At 40.8% G+C, this 21,283-nt stretch overlaps 1 protein-coding gene across 4 annotated transcripts in view; it reads left to right on the forward strand.

The window, feature by feature from the left end:
• The window catches only part of LOC140199555 (endoplasmic reticulum junction formation protein lunapark-like), a 90,498-nt gene that overhangs the window by 61,244 nt on the left and 7,971 nt on the right, over positions 1-21,283 (forward strand). For all 4 annotated transcript variants that reach the window (XM_072261817.1, XM_072261821.1, XM_072261820.1 and 1 more), the window contains exons 8-12: positions 873-956; positions 6,982-7,033; positions 15,108-15,314; positions 16,366-16,471; positions 16,654-16,724. In XM_072261817.1, coding sequence (XP_072117918.1) covers positions 873-956; positions 6,982-7,033; positions 15,108-15,314; positions 16,366-16,471; positions 16,654-16,724 — 520 coding nt within the window. The remainder of the gene's footprint in view (positions 1-872; positions 957-6,981; positions 7,034-15,107; positions 15,315-16,365; positions 16,472-16,653; positions 16,725-21,283) is intronic.

Genomic DNA, 21,283 nt, shown 5'->3' on the forward strand with positions numbered 1-21,283 from the left:
CACTCCAAGGAGCGTGAAGCTGTAAGCCTACTCAACCTCAGCACTGTTGATGAAGACAGGAGCACATGTACCATCCATTCCTGAACTGTGATCAGCTCTTTTGTTTTGCTGACATTGAGGGAAAGGTTGTCATGACAGCATGTTATTAAATCCATGTTCGAAGCTGTGCTGGAAATCTCATTATGAAATTGTTTCACAAATTGAAACAAAGCATTTTCAAGTTTGCAGTAGATAGACAATGTATCACTTAGCTTCAATTATGTATTCAGTTTGCATTGTGAAGTCTTAGTGATAGGAAAGGATAATGTTTACCTTCTGTTTATTTTGGTGATAGAAATTGTTTTGCAATATTTGCTAAGTATAAGGCTATTATGTTAGGAATGTGCCTTCACGATTTATTCTATTGCTTTCATTTGAAAATCATTGCCAAGCTAATTTGATACTCAACCTATTATTGTACATTGGATGGGGCAATGAAACTCTGCTGAGAACCTTCTGAATGTTCAGTCCATTTGACTGAGCGACAGGGGAGATCCTCACATTTCTTTTCTATGCAATTTGGGTACACAGAGGTCCTTATTGCTGCCCTTGATTCAACACATTCTGAATGCTCAGCTGCACACTGAATTAAGTAACTGAAGTAAAGTTTTTAATTTCCTTAAAAAAATTCATTGTGGGGAGTAGCAGTAACAAATGACAGTTGTTGCTATATGAAATATAGTAACCATGGAAAAGTTTTCAATGAAGTCTCTTTAATGCTGTTCACCTTGAATTTTGTCATTTTTGGTCTGTCAAGACTGAAACTGCAAGAGAAACGTTATGATCAAAATGTATATGTCACTAATGCGTTTCTAATATGTGTTTCTAAATAGCTTGAAGAGGTCATGGAAAAGGAGACATATAAGAATGCCAAACTAATTTTGGAGAGGTTTGACCCAGAATCAAAGAAAGCTAAAGTAAGTCTTTAAAGCGCAACACTTCTGTGAATGGAACTTGATGATTGGAGGAAAAATTTTGTGCTCTGATAATTCTGTATTCAAAATACTTATTGTAAATTAAATTGCAATCAAATATCTATTAAAATGAATTGATGGGTAAATTGGATGTTTTGTGAAAAATTTCCATTGGGTTTCAGAGAAGCTTTTCTGTTTCTGCTGTGGTAAATTGGACTAGCCCAATATATTCAAAATGAGATGTTACCAATTTTTTTTTGCTAAAGTTATCAAGTGATTTATATAAAAAAAAATCCATTAACACAGCTTTATTATATTTCCTTTACCTATTCAATAGATAAAATCAAAAACTGGTTAAATATGTCAGATTTCACTTTTTAAAAGTGCTTCCATTGTGTAAGAGACCCAAGTACTACTGTCCTGTGGCATCTTTAGAAGTGATGTTTCAAGTACTGACTACTGGTAGTGAAAAAGCTGGGCATTGATAGATTGATCGGAAAACTTTGTTCTAGTTGTCAGGCTTGGATATTCAGCAAACATGCCTATCAAGAAAAGCATTGCATATTCCCCTAATCCTGATCTGCCTTGTAGATATTTGGAAGGTCTGGAAGTTAAAGCTTTTATATTGAAGAACACACCCTTTTCAGTGCTGTTAATATAGCTGATTTGATTGAAGTTATCTTTAATATTCTTCAGAGTTTTTGAAATCATTAGTGGGATATTTGCACTTCTGGGTAAGCCTGCTTTTATTGTTCATTATTGATGACCTTCAGGAAATGGTTGGTGATGCTTTTTAGAACTGTTGCAGCTCTGCTGATTGTGCTTCCATTCTGTTAGTAATTGATGAGCCCCAAGATTGGGAGCTAATGATGAAAGAGCAGCAAAAGTCAAGGAAGTCTGTGCTTTGTCTAAATTGGGATTGATATCTGGTGTTCAATTACAGATCTTCCTGTCCTGGAATGAATGGTTCTTTATCACCTTGTCTCAGTTGTAAATAACTTTTCATTTAGAAGGTGGTAAATTTTGAGATTTGTGGAAACTCAGCTGAGAACTAATTCAAAACTGAGGATGTTTCTGGATATTAAATTATTTTGAAATAAATCAGTTTTTTGTGTTGAGGTAGAAGATCAGCTGTGACTTTGTCATAGTAGGCTTGAATGGATAGATGACCTTAATCTGCTCTGAATTCAGTGGTGCTTAACGTATCCACTGATGTTCAGTTCAAGCTTTCATCAGGACCAATTGACTTCAGATATTATCACCCCTTTGGTTCTTAGAGCTGAATTTCAAAGGTGAGGTGAGAGTAACTGCCCTTGGCAGAAAGGCATCTTTTGATCATGAGTGGTATTAAGAAGCCCTGGTAGCCAAAGTCAATGGACATAAAAGGTAAAACACTTTTTTTGGGTTCAGAGTTATTGGATAGTTGTAGTTGGGAGTTGGTCATTCAAGTTATTGAAGCACATGAAGATGATTGAATCCAAATGCTATCAAAAAACCATGACATTCTCTTGAGGCTAGAGAGTCACTTTTACTCAGCTGTTTGGTCCAGGGCTGTGATGAGGTATGTGGTCTTGATGAAATCCAAACATGGCATCAGTGAGCAGTTTATTGTAGAGTAAGTGCAGCCAACAGCCATTTGCTGCTGAATTTAGGGTAGACTGTTTGCACAGTATTTGGTCAAATTTTGATGTATTGTGGAAGGACCTGGGCTAGATGAGTGTGTCAACTGGGCTGTAACATCTTAATTAGAGTGTGGCTAGTTATTCAGTACTAGGATATTGTCCCAGCTGGAGAAGGACAGAAGAGAATTTTGTTATGGAAGGAAAAGCATCTACCCCTGGAAGAAGATTGGCAGCTCTTATGGTTATTGAATGTGCAGTGGGACTTCAACGTGACATCCAGCTGGTGCTACATACTGGTATCACTGCAAATGCAGCAGCCTGTGTTTGCAAACATGGTTAGATGCCAGCAAACTGATTCAACTTCTATTCAACCTGAAGGTGCCTCTCAGCTGTTTTGATGTCCAAAATACTGCCCTTTAATTTGGTACATTGCTGTAAGTGATTTTTAAAAAAATTACATTTTTAGGAAAAATTTATTTTGTTAGGATAATTTACTTGCCTTGAGTAGCGTGAATCTTTGAATAGGTATCATTTTCTGTTATTAGTCGATCTTGTAAATTTAATAGAATTCAACTAATGTTTCAGGTGTCTGGGTAACTTGTATAACATAAGAAATAGGAGCAGGAGTAGGCCCTCTGGCCCTTCGATCTGGACTCTTCTCCACCTCCCCATAACCCTTAATTCCCCTACTATGCAAAAATCTATCCAGCTTTGTCTTAAATATATTTACTGATGTAGCCTCCACTGCTTAATTGGGCAGAGAATTCCACAGGTTCACCACTCTCTGGGAAAAGTTCCTCCTCATCTACTCCCCCGAAACTTAAGGCTATATCCCCTAGCTCTAGCCTCACCTACCAGTGGAAACAACTTTCCTGCCTCTATCTTATCTATCTCTTTCATAATTTTGTATGTTTCTTTACGATCTCCTCTCATTCTTCTGAATTCCAGCGAGTATAGTCCCAGGTGACTCAATCTCTCCTCATAGTCTAACCCCTCATTTCTAGAATGAAATTGGTGAACCTCCCCTGCACCGCCTCCAAAGCCAGTATATCCTTCCTCAAGTAAGGAGACCAGAACTGCACACAGTACTCCAGGTGCAGCCTCAATAGTACCCTGTACAGTTGTAGCATAACTTCCCTGCACTTAATTTCAATTCCTCTAGCAATGAAGGCCAACGTTCCATTTGCCTTCCTGATAGCCTGCTGCGCCTGCAAACCAGCCTTTTGTGATTTATGCACCAGCACTCCCAAGTCCCTCTGCATAGCAGCATACTGCAGCTTTTTACCATTTAAAAATAATCTTTCATTTTTCCTTACAAAGTGGATGACCTCGCATTTACCAACGTTGTACTTCATCTGCCAGACTCTTGCCCACTCAACCTATCTATATCACTCTGCAGACTCTCCACATCTTCTGCACAATTTGCTTTTCCACTCAATTTAGTGTCATCAGCAACTTAGATACACTACAGTCGGTCCCCTCTTCCAGATCGTTATTGTATATTGTGAACAGTTGCGGGCCCAGCACCAACTCCTGTGGCACACTGCTCACCACCGATTGCCAACTAGAGTACCCATGTATCCCAACGCTCTGCTTTCTTTTAGCTAACCAATCCTCTATCCATGCTAATACACCACCCCCAGCTCCTGCGTCCTTATCTTATGGATAAGTCTTTTATGCAGCACCTTATAGAATGCCTTCTGGAAATACAAGTAAATAATGTCCATCTGTTCCCCTCCAGTAAGTTTATCAAACAGGACCTACCTTTGCTGAATCCGTGCTGTGTCTGCCTGATGGATCCATTTCTTTCCAGATGCCTCACTATTTCTTCTTTAATGATAGCTTCAAGCATTTTCCCAACTACAGATGTTAAGCTAGCTGGCCTGTAGTTACCTGCTTTTTGCCTACATCCTGTTTTGAACAGTGGCATGACATTCACTGCCTTCCATTCTGCCAGGACCTGCCCAGAGTCCAGAGAATTTTTGTAAATTATCACCAAGGCTTCTACTGTAACTTCTGCCATTTCTTTCAGTACCCTGGACTGTATTCCATCAGGACCATGAGACTTATCTATCTTCAGTCCCACAAGTTTGCAAATTTGTCTAATAACTTCACTTTCCAGTAAATCTTTTGCCTTGCTTTGGATTGTAATTGAAAGGCATCATCCATGCCCTTATTACCACTAAGCTTTGACTATTCCTACACTAACCTTCCTTGTTTTACTGTTAATAAATTTAAGGTAATTTGAAGCACTTACATTTTTCTAAGATTTACCAGCCCCCTTCACCTGTTACTTCTCCGTTAAACAGCAATCAATGCCATATCTTGTTATTACTTTTTCTGTCTCCTGCAACCTGCAGACATTTGAAGTGGATTTCCCCATGCAATTCTGGCCTCTGGAGTATTACCAATTTTAGTTGCCCCATTATTCATTACTATACCATTGGTCTGTAGGTTTTTCCTTGGGTCAGATGTGTAACACTAGTTTTCTTCTGATCAATTAGATATGGAGTTACTTAACAAAGTTGGTAACATGCTACTTTTGATCAGTGTACAGGTAACTGTGGTTAAAAGCGAGTGTATGTCTCCTGAGATTTGTCTCTGAAAATTGTGCTTCTACCACTATTTTGAAGTAGAACTGATCACTTGGTTATCATTGGTCAAGGCTGAGAATCATCGTGCCTTACAGCTCTACTGCTGATAGCTCATATTATTTCATGGATGAACTAACAGATCAATTCTTGGCCTGTCCAATTTGGCGCAATACTGCAATATGTTTTGTCATAGTGCATGAGTATCTGAACGGTGATTATCATTGCCAGCACTTTGCTAGGGATTGATGCATCTAGCACAGGCTATATCACACTATTGAGTGACTAGTTTGTGGGACATCTCTTCCAATTCTAGCACCATTCTGCGTGATTTTTATAAAAAGTGTGCAGGATTGGTAAGGCTGAGATTTGTTGTCAATAGCCTGATGGGATGAGCACATTTTTGCTAATAGATCTGAATTTTTTGTTTGGAACTGAGAAGATTGAAAGTAGGGCAATAGATGTTGTAGAATTTAAGGCACCGTACAAAGTCCTGCGTGATTGGTTGGTTGGCTCAGAAGGTAAAGACATGAGATCCAAGCTGACTAATATATCCATAATTAGCTTGGCAAAGGATGGTGGAGAAAAGAAGGTGTTCTGATTGGAAGTTTGACAGTGGTGTACGGGCTGTGAAGGAAAGAGACATGACCAATAAATCTGTGAATGACACAAGTTGGTCATGTTGCAGATAGTGAGGAAAGTTGTCCAATGGTACAGCAGGGTGTAAATCTGATGGACAGTTGAGGGGAGCGTTGACAATTGAAATTTAATCCCAACAAGTGCAAAGGGGGGTATCTTGGCAAATAGTGTTAGAATGTAGAATAGTACAGCAGATGAACAAACCCCTGAGCCCATGGTATCCATGCTGACTATGATGCCAATTTAAACTGCACATTTGCCTACATCTGGTCTACATCCCTAATTCCTTATCCATGTGCCTGTCTAAATAGCTCTAAAGATATTTGGTCCTTATTGTTTATTCTAAGCATGCTTTTTGTGAGGAGGTTAATCTAAAAGTTATTTTTGTAATGTAGAACTGTATTTCCTCAACTTCCCCTGGCAGTGTGATAAGGGCACTTAGCACTTGCTATATAAATTGTCATTAAACTTGCCCCTTTCACCCTGATATTTCCATGCTGGGAAAGCACTGACCATCTAACCTGTCAGTGCCTTTTATAATTTTATGTACTTAGGTCAGGTCACTCCCTTAGCTTATGTTCTAGAATAAACAGTAAAAGTTATTCATCCTCTCCTTCTACTTAGTAGTCTGATCCCATATACAGTAAAAGATAGGGTGCTAAGGAACATTAATGAATCAAGTGACCTTGAGGGTTTAAGTTCATAGTTTCCAGAAAGTGGCAACAACGATCAGTATGGTGAGGAGAAAGGCAAATAGTATGCACAGTATATAAAAATTATGACATAATACCTCACATTTACAAAATGTTGGTTAGGTCACAAGATCCACTCTGAATATTTGGAAGCAACTTCTTCCCCTCCACCATCAGATTTCTAAATAGTGATGGAATCAGATATAGTCACGACATTGATGCGACATTTGGACATGTAGTTAAACAGGAAAGGCATAGAGATGTACAAATATAGCTTGAGTAAATAGAATTAGCATAGGCTAAAGGTTGACATAGGCACGGTGGGCTGAAGGGCTTGCTTCTGTGCTCTGTCCCTAATTAAGTATAATTTCTCTCTTTGCATATATCACCTAATATTGGCAATCTTGATCTCTGTTCTAAAATATTAGCAGTAACATTGGAAATGTAATTTTGTAAGCAATAACATTTCGGTATTTTATGATAGGAACTTGATCAATTGACTCCTGGAATGCCAGCTACTCCGAGACCTGGTCAAGGTAAGTTCAAAAAAGTTTAAGAATCCTGTACCTAATATGGCCACTGATTGTATGTTTGTGGTCATCTGCTGATATAGCCCATTCACTTCAAGGTTTGACATGTTGTGAGTTCAGAGATGGTCTTCTGCACGCCGTTATTGTAACGAGTGGTTATTTGAGTTACTGTCGCCTTCCTGTCAGCTTGAAGCAATCTGGCCATTCTCTTCTGACCTCTGTCAATAAGATGTTTATGCCCATGGAACTGCTGTGTTTTTTTATTTTTCCTTAAGCTCTGTTTGCATGGAAATCCCAGAAGATCAGTAGTTTTTTGTCTTCAGATTCGTCTGGGGATCCAAGATGGAGCGGGTCAGATGGGCTGTCATGCACAAGTCCCTGGACAACGGGGGCAAGAATGTCCCCAATGTCGCCCTCACCCTGATGGCCAGCTTTGTGTGTGGCTGCATCAGGTTGTGTGTAGAACCCAGATATGTGGGCACCAAGTACCACTATGTGCCCAGGTTCTACCTGTTGCCCTGGCTACAAAAGATGGGTCTGGCCCCACTCCCGCGCAATGCCCCAGTCAGCTGGTCGTGGCCACCATACCTGAACTTTGTAGAAAAGTTCTTCCAGGACAACGCCTTTGACCACAGGGCCATCAGGCAGTGGTCGGCACGTAATGTCCTGCATGCACTGCAGGAGAAGGACATGATGGACACAGTGGAGTGGTTCCCTGAGCAGACCGTCCAGTTCATCTGGCAAAATGTCTCATCGTCAGACCTCACCAACAGGCACCAAGACCTCACCTGGCTGGCGGTGAGGGGGACCCTCCCTGTCAGATCCCTCCTGTACGCCCGAAACGTCACCTCCACACCCCGCTGCCCACGGGAGGACCGCAATGAGGAGTCTGTGACCCACCTCTTTGCACACTGTGAGTTTGCAGAGAAGGTGTGGAGGAGGATGGACGGGCTAGTGTTACGTTTCATCTCCAGCAGCTGCGTAACAGAGGACACTCTGATCTACGGGCTGTTCCCGGACATACGTGGAGACCAACATCCAGTGCTGCTGGCAGGTCATCAACTCGGTGAAAGACACTCTTTGGTCGGCCCAAAACTTGATGGTCTACCAGCACATGGAGATGTCCGTGGCAGAATGCTGCCTACTGGCACATTCTCGGCTGCAGGAGTACATGCTGAGGGACATGCTGAAACTCGGTGCAGCCACCGCAAGGACCCGGTGGAGAAGGACCACAGTTCAGGGTTCTTCTCCTGCGGGAGTGGGAAGGGTCAGGTGGTGGGGAGTATACCTCTCAACAATGGTGTGGAAAAGTGAAACAACGGAGTGCCACGTGGGTGGCGGGAAGTGTGGAAATGTATAGACTGTAAATGGAAACATCGGTAAAGGATTGACAGGCATTGAATGGTTTATTGTACATAATTTTATTTTTGAATAAGGTATATTTCGGATAAAAAAATTTTTTTGAGATACTCAAATAACTGTCTAACACCAACAATCATTCCATGGTCAAAGTCATTTAGATCACATTTCTGCCCCATTCTGATGTTTGGCCTGAACAGCAACAGAACCTCTTGACCACGTCTACATGTTTTTATGCATTGAGTTATTGCCACACGATTGGCTGATTAGATATTTGCATTAACAAACAAGGGTACATGGGAACCTGATAAAGTGGTCACTGACTGTATATTTTTTAGTTTTTAAAAAAAGCTCCCACTTGGCCTCATTCTTACATTTACTGTAACTGTCTAACTTGTACATCCCTGAAGCAGACATCTCTACTTTCCCACATCATGTCAGCACTTGCACCATTTCACAAAATTTGCAAGTTGTGAATTCAAGATTTTGAGGGGGGAAAAAAGTACTTTTTGAATATGGCATCACAGGATAATGGCAAACCAGGAATGTTAAGAACAGTTTAATATTTCATCAAAAGTAAAACAAAGTAAGCAGATTGGAACATCGTAGAATTCTGAATTTCATTATCGAGCGAAATGAAACAAATACATTGCATTTTTAAAATTTAATTGGTGAAATGCTCTTCGGTGCCTCACAGAAGCATTGGTTTGCATCCTTTCAGCTGTTGAGATGATGGATACTTAGGTTTCAAACCTTGAGGCCATTTCAACTGTAATTCCATTTGACCAAATTGAGTATTTCTGGTAGTTACTGAAAGTGTAATTGGCTTATGATGCGGGAATGATCTTTATTTCTATGGCACTGCTTATCATGTAGCTGCTGAAATCATGGCTTGTCATGTTGCCACATCCCTACCACAGCTAGCGTTACCATTTGCTTCTGCCATCAGCTGTAGTTTCCATCATGTCATGATTGGTTTTCATAACCCTACTAAAACCCTTAAAGCTGTGTGTCTCAGGAGGAGGCTGAGATGATTTATCAGTTTGGCATTCTGGCTGAGCATGTTTGTGAATGTTTCGGTCTTGTCTTTATCTCTTCCTGCTGGGCCCTGCCATTGAGAATGGGATGTTCTCATCAGCTGTTTACTTGCCTGTCACTTCTTAACTGGATATGGTAGGATTGCAGAGCTTTGATCTGTCCATTCACTACAAAATTGCTTAGCTTGATCTATTGTAAGTTTTGCTGCGTTGGAGTTTCACTGATGGTACATCATTGTCAGGAATACCCAATGCCACAATTAGCATCTAAGTTCCTTGTTGATCCTTTGGCTTGATGGCAGTGATGAAGCAGGAGACTTGCCAGCCCTTGGCTTTACATTTTTTTTTTTTTGCTGCTGCTCCGGATCCACATCGTCTCATGGGTGCCCAAATTTGAACTGCTATATCTGTTCTGAATCTTTCATCTATCCCAGTGGTCCCCAACCACCGGGCCGCAGACAGGTTCCGGGCCTCAAAGCATGTACTACTGGGCCGCGAGGAAACGATATGCCTTGGCGATATGAAACGATATGAGTCAGCAGCACCTTTCCTCATTCCCTGTCACGCCCACTGTTGAACTTGAATGCACGCGAGGTCACTAGTTGGTCATTAACCTACAACTACCCAATGAGTAAAAAAAACAAACGTCGGTTGCGAGTTTCTTTGGAAGAGGTGGTAGGGGACATAAAAGGCCTAACGATGATGATAACGCAGAGACAGCTGAGGCCAAGACTGCAAAAAAAAGCTTCCTTCTACATAAAATATGGCTTTATTGCGACCGGTGACTCGCATGCTCCAAGCCCCCTGTGTGTGATACGTGGAGACAAGCTGTCTAATGAGGCAATGAAGCCCTCAAAACTGCTTCGGCACCTTCAGTCCAAGCATCCTGCACTTAAAGACAAACCCGTTGAGTTTTTTGAGCAGAAAAAACATGAGCAAATGGGACAGAAGCAAGTGCTGAGAGCCACCACCTCCATAGATGCTGCTGCTCTGAGAGCATCATACTTAGTGGCTAGCTGTGTTGCTAAGACTAAGAAACCTTTCACTGTTGGTGAAGAATTGATTCTGCCTGCTGCCAAGGACATGTGCGGTGAACTGTTGGGAGAAGCTGCAGGTAGCAAGGTGGCACAGATTTCTCTTTCAGCTACCACAGTTTCAAGGAGAATCGATGACATAGCGGAGGACATCGAAGCACAACTGTTGGAACAGCTTAACGAGTCACCATGGTATGCTATCCAGGTCGACGAGTCTACCGATGTCACGACAAGGCAATACTGCTGGTTTACGTGCAATTATATATTTCAAGACGATGTGCACGAGGATATGTTGTGTGCTCTGCTGCTGCCAACTAACACAACTGGGGCAGAACTGTTCAAGTCTTTGAATGACTACATGTCAGACAAACTGGACTGGTCATTCTTGGAATATGCACAGACAGGGCTGCAGCTACGACTGGACGGCTGTCTGGTTTCACTACCCAAGTGAAAGAGGTTGCTCCTGAATGCCAGTCTGCACACTGTGCACACAGGGAAATGCTGGCTAGCCGAAAAATGTCACCTGATCTTAACAGCGTATTGAGTGACGTTGTTGAAGTTATCAAACACATCAAAGCAAAAGCCCTTAACTCACGTCTGTTTGAGCAGCTTTGCGAGGAAATGGATGCAGAGCACAAACGCCTTCTCTTACACACTGAAGTCAGGTGGCTATCAAGGGGGAGAGCCCTGGCCAGTGTTTTTACGTTAAGAGAGCAGCGACAGAGATTTCTTTCAGGAAAAAAATCACCACTGGCAGCACGCTTCAGTGATGAGGAGTGGATAGCAAAACTTGCTTATCTGTGTGACATCTTCAGCCTGCTCAATTAACTCAATTTGTCACTTCAGGGGAGAATGACAACTGTCTTCAAGTTGCCAGATAAAGTATCTGCTTTCAAAGCCAAACTGGAACTGTGGGGATGACGAGTGGACAGGGGCATATTTGACATGTTCCCAACATTAGCTGGGGTTTTGGGAGAGACTGAGGCTCACAGCTGGTGCACGATCACCTATCTTCGCTGTCTACAGATTTCGAGTGTTACTTCCCAACCGCAAATGACCAAAGACGTGCAAAAGAATGGGTCTATGACCCATTTGTGAATGTCCCTGGTGAATCGTCCATGTCAGCGCGGGAAGAAGATCAACTCCTCGAGCTTGCACATGACGGCGGGCTGAAAAGTTTGTTTGACAGAACATCTCTGCCGGCATTCTGGATCAAAGTCAAGGCTGAATACCCTGAGATAGCCACGAAAGCACTGAAAACGTTGCTTCCATTTCCAACATCATATCTCTGCGAAGCCGGGTTTTCTGCAATGACTCCCATCACCCCTCGATGGGACTGTCTTGTTGCAGGGAAACAAGCCCTGGGCTCCCACTGATTCAGCAATATTGGTGTGTTGCAATAATTTTATATGTTCATATGAGGAAAATATGCACTGTGTGTTTAATATTCAAACGTTACTTAAAATGTTATGATGCTATTGACTTATAAGTGACTTATCACTATATTCATGCGAGGAAAATATGTGCTGTGTGTTTAATATTAAATTCATTAGATAAACCCTTTTAGAAACGAAATTGAGAGTATTAGCTACTTATAAATGACTTACAGTTGACTTATCACCTATATTCCGGTCGTGATTAACAACCCCCGTTGGCCCATCCGCAAGAATATAGTCAATATTAAACTGGTCCACAGTGCAAAAAAGGTTGGGGACCCCCGATCTATCCCATTCCACTGTTGGGCAGCAAGATACGAAATGCTGGCATTCTTAGTTTGTTGCTTCATGGTAGTGTTATTTCTCCATATGTTTTATAAATCAGTGCAAGTCGGTGGCTGCCTTTCCAAATAGTGTATTAAATTCATTCATTAAGGGGGCTTGAATGCTATCACCTCTTATAAAGTCAAATCAAGCAACATAGGTGACAGCAGGGCCTCACTTCCAGGTGAGCTCAATGTCTTCTGTGGTCATTTTGACCATGAAAACATGGAGGAATCATTACAAACTCCCACAGCCCCCGATGATCCTGTGGCTCATGTGCGAGCATCCTTCAGGAGAGCGAATCCAGAAAAAGCAGACAGGGTACCTGGCCAAGTACTACAGACCTGTGCTGATCAACTGGCTGGATTGGTCAGTGAGATCTTTAACACTTGCTTCGATAGTCTAAGATACCCACCTCCTTCAAGCAGACTTATTTATACCAATGCCAAAAAAGAACATGGCAATCTGCCTCAATGACTGTTGTCCAGTAGCCTTTGCATCCACAGTAATGAAGTGTTTTGAGGCAACTCCTGCCTGAGAACAACAGGTCCACAACAATCATCTCATTGGCTCTTCACTCAACTCTGGAACATCTGGACAGTAAGGATGCTCTTTATCGACTACAACTCAGCATTCAGTACTGTAACTAATCAGTAAGCTTCACGACCTTAGCCTCAGTGCTTCCTTGTGTAATTGGTACTGCTTTTCCTCACTTGCAGACCCGCAGTCAGTTAGCATTGGCAACAATATATCCTCCACAATCTCCATCAGCACAGGTGCACCACAAAACTGTGTACTTAGCCCCCTGCTCTACACACTTTACACTTTTATGATGGTGTGGCTAAGCACAGCTCCAATACCATTTTCAAGTTTGCTGATGACATCACTGTAGTTGGCCGAATCAAAGGTGGTGATGAATCAGCATATAAGAGGGAGATTGAAAATTTGTTTGTTCACAACACCAACCTCTTTTCAATGTCAGGAAGATGAAGGAGCTTATTAATGACTTCAGGAGGAGAAAAGCAGATATCCATGAGTCAGTCCTCATCAGAGGGTTCAGCAACTTCAAATTCCTTGGTGTTATTATTTTGGAGGACCTCTCCCAGGCCCAGCACAGCACGTAAGTGCAATTACAATGAAAGACGGCAGCACCTCTACTTAGGAGTTTGTGAAGGTTCTGCATGTCATGTAAACTTCTATCGATGTGTGGTGGAGAGTATATATAGACTGACTGCAGCACTGCCTGGTATGGAAGCACCAATGATCTTGAATGGAAAATCCTACAAAAAGTAGTGGATAGGGCCCAGTCTATTACAGGTAAAGCCCTTCCCTCACCATTGAACACATCAACATGGAGTGTTGTCGCAGGGAAGCAGCATCCTTAATCAGGGACCCCCACCGCTCAGGACATGCTCTCTTCTCGTTGCTGCCATCAGGAAGAAGATACAGGAGCCTCAGGACTCACCACTACCAGGTTCAGGAACAGGCTCTTGAACCAAAGGGAATAACTTCACTCAAGTTCACTTGCTCCATCACTGAAACATTTCCACAACCTATGGATTCATTTTCAAGGACACTTCATCTCATGTTCTCAATATTTATTGCTTATTTATTTGTCGTTGCTGTTTGTTGTTCTTTACACATGGTTGAACGCCCAGTTGGTGCAGTCTTTCATTGATTCTATTAATTATTTCCACTAGCAGCTCATTTCATTTACTGACCACCCTTGGCGCAAAAGTTGCCTCTCAAGGTTCATGTTAAGTCTCTTCCCTCTAACCTTAAACCTATGCCTCTAGTTGTTAACTGTGGGGAACATTGCATGCCTCCAGTCTGAGAAGCAACTCGTCGCCATCACCCTTTGCTTCTTGCTATGAAGCCAATTGTGAGATGCTAGAAATGTCATGGGCAGGTACTTGCTGACAGTAGCAGTGGTTGGTTCTATTGACTTTCAAGGATAAGTATGTCCCTAAAATATGGCTGATAGGGGATATGTAGAAGTAGCTAGATTTTTGAACATCATGGGAAGGTGATTTGATAATCTTGTGAAAGGTCGTTACTTAGAACTTCTGCGTCAGAACTGTTTATTGCCACATCATCCCATGCCTGAATGTTATCTGGGTCTTATTGGACGTGGCTTTGGACTGCTTTAAATGCCTGAAATGTGTACATAAAACTGAACACATTCTTGGACTTTAACAATCTTCCTCCATCCTGAGGTTGTAGCTAAAGATGTTTGGACATCCTGTCCTGGGTTTGAAGTGATTGGCCTCTTAGCAATCACTGCAGACTTTCTTTTCATTAGGTATGATTACAGTCATAGAAGAGTATTCTCCTTAACTTTAATTTGGGCTTCTTTGTGAATAGCGCCTGTTGTGTTTTTTTTTTGCTAGGCCAACTACTTTCCATTTTGAATTTGGTTCTTTTGTCCTTTTTTATGCTAAGGCTGCAAAATGATTGAATGTTGTTTAGGAACTTAATGCTGATTAAGTGAAGTTTGGTACCACTGACTTTCTTTTCCCATAGTTCTGGTTGAGTTAATTTTAGCCTAGTAATTGACTGGTTTGTCTTGCTTTTTATGGATATTCAACTTAATTAGCTATTCTATTAGCTTGCTATTAATTCATGAATAGGAATACTGGGTTTGTTTTTAAAATTCCTTGATGGGTTGAGCAGAAACTGCAGTTGGAAGAAGGGGTGAGTTTACTGGAAAGGACTGTAGCAGAAAAACTAGTACTCATCTTTTTTTTCCAAAGTTAAATTCTTTCAAAATTTGTTTATGAATGATTTGTATAACTTAAGCAATTATTCAGCTGCAAAGCATGCATCTTAAATGATTTCATAAAAATAAATCCAGTGCAGTTAAAAGTGATTCTAAACTTTCTTCTTTCAGAACTTCGTCAAAGGAAGTCAGCTCAAGTACCATCTACTCCACCAAACCTCAATCAGGGAAATCCGCAAACCATGCCGATTGCCACACCTGGCATACAAAGTACATCAGCTCCTGGTGGCCCGCCAGAAAAGACTGCTCATTCAGCTTCACATACACCTGCACTATCGAAGCGGGCAATGCCTCCAACTACCCCAGTTCCAGTAATGGGTAAACAAAACACTTGGCTTCAATTATGGTTTTAATGTCATTGTGGGTTACCAATAAAATGGTTTTATTTTCAATGCTTTCAGTGATAGTTATCTGATAAATGAAACTTCCATATTTAATTAGTCATTAGTCATTCACAGCTGGCGTCTCATATCTTTATAGACCCAGACTAAGCTTATTAAAATGTTACATAGCTACTGTTTAAATGGCAGTAAAAGTTCATCGGCAAATTGGTAAGCTGCTTTGGCTTCCTGTGCTTTTTCACAAAAATGAACAGTTTTGTATGAACATGTTGTAAGTAGTTATTTTTGCTCACTGAATTCATGAACTGTTCTTGTCCTTTTCCTTTATGTTTTCCACATCATTCAACAGACCTTAAATCAATTAAAAACAAAAGTGTTGAACCAGTGGGCTTCCATATGGTTGTAAATTAATAACCAGCAGGTATCTGAGGGCTTGCCAAGATTTGCAAAATTGACCAGTCATCTTGCAATAATTACTCTTGATGTTTAATTACATTAATTACTCTTGGCCTGAGTTACAGGAAAATTGTTGGGCCAGTTTCAGGAGGAATTCAAATGCTTAAGTTGCTAAATTGTACTTCCTTGTGAAACTGTTTCGCATCTGGCAAAAACTTAAAGCAGTGATAAATGTTTGTGTTTATGCACTGCAGAACATTGCATTTCCTTATGAGTATTCCTAATGTATGGGATTTTGGGAAGATAATTGGCGATACTGTATCTTATTGCTGTGTAAACTTCCTAAATTGCAAGATATCAAATTTATTAAACTCTATATAAATGTTAAGGCTTATTTAACTATAAAATAACTTGCTGAATTATTATTAATTTACCCCATTCCTAAAGCAGGGAGTTATGAGAATGAAAAGCTAAAACTAGATACACAGATAAAACTTTAAAAAAATCTTGAACAAAGTTTTTTTTTTGGTTTAGTTAAATGGATATTTTCGTCAATGTGGATCAAACAAGATTTTTAGATTAAGGATACTGTTCTCCAGCCCTGCATTAATCTTATTTCTTCTTAATTGTAGGACTTCACCCTCCAGGTCCACCCCTAGCAAGACCAATCCTCCCTCGCGATCGAGGAGCAATTGATAGAGTTATTGAATATTTGGTTGGTGATGGCCCACAGAACAGGTGAATGTGAAGAATTATTTGAATACATGGGGTATTGGTAGCATTATGTTACAGTACATAAAGTAGGAACACAGTTTTCATCAAACAGGTTTCAATTCAGCCTTGCTCATCTCTTAAGGGCAATTGCACATCTGAAATAATAATAACTTTTTGTGGCTTATATTTACTTTTAATCTTTACAGATATGCACTTATTTGTCAGCAGTGTTTTTCTCATAATGGCATGGCTTTAAGAGAAGAATTCGAATATGTTGGTAAGAAATAATGCAATGAACTGCAAATTTTCAAAATCGTGTGGGTTTGTTATAAATATTCTTTTACTACTGTTGATAGTTAAGACAGGTTGAAGAAATCATTTAACAAGATTTTTTTCTGAAGAACATTCTATAGGTAATTTGTCTTTTTGTGATTATGTGTCCTCTACCCTCAACATTTTGGAGACACACTGGCCAGAAACCTAATTTACATAACTGCTGAAATATGTGGCTAAAAAGTTAGATCAAAAATAGACTATTCTGTGGCATGTGACTTGCCTCCAGGCTCATTTACCTTTTGTAAATAGTGAAAGGACTTGAGTCGGAAATGTGACAAGTGTCATGAACCCCGTAACGGGAATAAAGAACCAGCAGAGATGGAAAACACTTTGGAGTCCCGTATTGCTATAAACTAATAATATTTATTAGTAGCTACGCAATACAATAATAAAAATGTAAATAGGTTAGAAATGATTATATATATATATATATATATATATGTATGTGTGTGTGTGTGTGTATATGTATGTGTATATATGTGTGTATATATGTATGAAAAACCAAGCTGCTTTAAGTCTAGGGGTAAAAAAATAGTCTTACGATGATGAGTAAAGTTCAGTTCAGTTCTCAGTTCAGTTCATGGTATTGAGTTGAGTAGTGATGGAGAGAGAGGGAGAGATTTGAGTTTTCAGGTGAGCTGACGCCGTCGATCTTCTCCTTGTCCTCCGAAATCCTTTAAAAGTCACTGAATATGACTTTAACAAAAGGGGCTGGTTTTCTGTGGTGGAGCTATCCCCCAGGCAAGGGTGGACACATGGACAATTCCCCACCAGTCAACCCTTTTCCTCTTTCCACTGCAAGAGCGATGGATCGATACACCTGATCGATCCTCCAAAACCCACTTTTTCTGCAGGCACAACAATGCTCATTCAGTGTCCAGAACATGTGTCTGAGGTCTGTATTATCTGACCTCCTATTTTATCTTCCCGTACTGAGCATCAGCTGTCATTCAAATAATCCCTCCTTCCTTTGTCTCTGAAGAAATGCAAGCAGGCAAAATTCCTTGAAAAAAGTGTCAGCAACCTGCCTTCGGTCACCATAGCAACTTTCGAGCTGCTCGGTGCTGTCTCTCTCCAATTCAGCAGACATCTAAAAGTTAACCAGTTCTTAAAGTGACAGTCCAACAGTTAGTCTTCGTCTCTCTCTTTTACAAACAAGCTATAATGGTAAATAACTCTCTGTCTCTCTCTCTCTCTTTTCACAAGCACAGTTAATAGGGGTACTTCAGGATCCCCTCACACAAGAATATTCTTAAGTTATAAACACAAGGAAGTCTGCAGATGCTGGAAATCCAAAGCAGCACTTGGCCTGAAACAGCAACTGTGTATTCATTTCTGTAGGTGCTGCCTGACTTGCTGAGTTCCTCCAGCGTTTTGTGTGTAAATATCTTTAAGTTGCCTTGATGAATGCATTTTCAACAGTTTGCAAAAAGCTTCACTCCAACCATCTACCATCCTAAACATTTACCTGTTCCACAACTGACTAACCATAGCTGGATTGTGTACCACGTACAAAATGACCTGAAGAATTTGGATGCATTTAAATCAAACATTTGGATGAAGTGGGAGTGAAGTCTCTAGGCTGAATTGCCTATCTTCACTGTAAAAGATTCAACGCAGATTGTGAGAAAAGGACATTTGGCCTTTATACTCAACAAGTCCTCAAAACTGATTTTGTGTAAACACTGGAAATGTAAAGTAAATAAATGGCTGTGTGTGAGTCAGTGTTTCCTCAGAACATCTGTATCCCTGAGGTTTACCTTGTTGTATTACAAGAACATGATTTACTATTTTTAAGGACTATGAAATGGCTATTGTCCAATTATCTTTAGCAATCTTACCTTAATCATAATCAAATAACTGCCAATTATTCCCAGCCAATTTTACTTCATTTTTTTATTGCATGTGTACATTACTAACAATGCTGGTATTCATTGTCTATTTCTAAGTGCCCCTGAGCTGAGGTGGCATTTAAGAGTTCTAGGAGAAACCAAGTGAGTTTTTACACCAATTACATCTGCCACTTTAAAAAAAAATCCACATTTCTTTCAATTTATTTTAAAATTTAGATTAAAGCTGTTGGATTGGAACTGCTGCCTCTGGATCACTGATTTGGAACTCTGGCTGAAAAAACTTTGCTTATCCTTTGTTCATGTTTGAAATTGTGCTAACTATTGCTGGAAATTGAAATATGGAACCATTATATCTGAGCCTGTTTACAGCTTTATCCAGTACATACAAGCAAACAGTCTAATAGAGTTGCAAGAATGCAAGCTTTTCCTCTACCTAACCCAGGGTATTGAGACCCAGGGCTCTGTCACACAAAGCAGTTCAGCAGATTGAGTATTAAATGTGGAATTTTATTTGCTTTGAGACTCTACCATCTGCTAGTCTTCAGGGGTGCTAGTTACATCGCCTGAACTTGAACTCCTCTCTAAATAAGATTTTACAAATGGGTAACATGAGCAAATTTGATTCTAAACTACACCATTGTAACTTTATTTTACATGCACCACATTTTTTGAAAAATGTAAGCTCTGTTTATACGAATGAGTATGCAGATGAAAGATCTCAAGCCAATACGTTGTGTCCCTTTAAATCACAGCCCATTTGCTTGATATTCTACTGTTATCCTAATCAAATATTGTTGATGAATGTATGGATAATTAAGACAAAAATATTAATCTGTTCTAATTAATTCTATTTCTTTATACATTACCACTTTCATGTAAGCTCCAGTGTGCAGTATTTTTAGATACCATCATGCAAGTATGAAAGACCTATTTTAACTTTCAATAGTTTTGTGAAACTATTTTGTAGTTTCCTACAAAGGACTGTGAGGACTGCTGAGAGGATCATTGGGGTCTGTCTTCCATCCAGCAGAGATATTTATCAGGAGCACTGAGTATGCATGGCCCTTAGCATTGTCAATGATCCCTCCCATCCATTCAACAATCTCTTTAACCCCCCACTACCACCACATCAGGCAGGAGTTATTGTAGCATGAGGACAAGAACTCTTAGGGTGTGAGACTACTGAGCTCCCTGTCTCAACCCAGCCTACCAGTCAACCTCGACGCTTTGCAATTCGCCTACTGGAGCAAAAGGTCAACGGCAGATGCCATCTCTCTGTCCCTACATTCCTCCTGAGAACACCTGGAGAATAAAGACGCATATGTAAGTCTCCTTTTCATTGACTACAGCTCTGCCTTTAATACCATCATTCCAAATAAACTGATTGCTAAGCTCCGGAACCTGGGCCTTAGCACTCAGATCTGCAGCTGGATCTTCAACTTCCTCATAGACAGGACCCAGGCTGTAAAAATAGGGGACAAACTCTCCTCTACAATCACTCTGAGCACCGGTGCCCACAAGGCTGTGTACTCAGCCCCCTGCTGTACTCACTGTACACCCATGATTGTGTAGCCAAGTTTCCATCGAACTCAATATATAAGTTTGCTGATGACACCACAATTGTAGGCCATATCTTGGGTAATGATGAGTCTGAGTACAGAGAGGAAATTAAGAACCTGGTGACATGGTGCGAAAACAGTATCCTATCCCTCAACATCAGCAAGTCGAAGGAATTGGTTGTTGACTTCTTTCCAACTGTGGTAAGACTGCTGAACGGATCCTAACCCGGACCTAGGCTGCATCCTCCAAATATCCGGACCTGCCTCGGTTTTGTTTGCACTACCTTCTTTCCATTTTTCTATTTTCTATTTATGATTTATAATTTAAATTTTTACTGTTTACTATCGATTTGTAATTCAGGGAGCCGGAAGTGCAGAATCAAATATCGCTGTGATGATTCTACGTTCTGGTATCAATTGTTTGGCGACAATGAAGTATAAAGTAAGGAGTAGCGGACCACACGACCCCATTTACATTGGTGGTGCGCAAGTGGAACAGGTCAAAAGCCTTAAGCTCCTCTGGGTCAATATCACTAATGACCTGACTTGGTCCAACCAAGCAGAGTCCACTGCCAAGAAGGTCCACCAGCGCCTTTACTTCCTGAGAAAGCTAAAGAAATTTGGCCTATCCCCTAAAGCACTCACTAATTTTTATAGGTGCACTGTAGAAAACATTCTTCTAGGGTGCATCACAACCTGGTATGGAAGTTGTCCTGGCCAAGATCGGATGAAGCTGCAGAAGATCGTGAACACAGCCCAGCACATCACACAAACCAATCTTCCATCCTTGGACTCACTTTACAGCGCACGCTGTCGGAGCAGTGCTACCAGGATAATCAAGGACACGACCCACCCAGCCAACACACTTTTTGTCCCTCTTCCCTCCGGGAGAAGGCTCAGGAGCTTGAAGACTCGTACGGCCAGATTTGGGAACAGCTGCTTTCCAACTGTGATAAGACTGCTGAGCGGATCCTGACCCGGATCTGGGCCGTACCCTCCAAATATCCAGACCTGCCTCTCAGTTTTTTTGCACTACCTTACTTTCCCTTTTCTATTTTCTGTTTATGATTTATAATTTAAATTTTTAC

Source organism: Mobula birostris, chromosome 6 (assembly GCF_030028105.1).
Source record: "Mobula birostris isolate sMobBir1 chromosome 6, sMobBir1.hap1, whole genome shotgun sequence".
NCBI lineage: Eukaryota > Metazoa > Chordata > Chondrichthyes > Myliobatiformes > Myliobatidae > Mobula > Mobula birostris.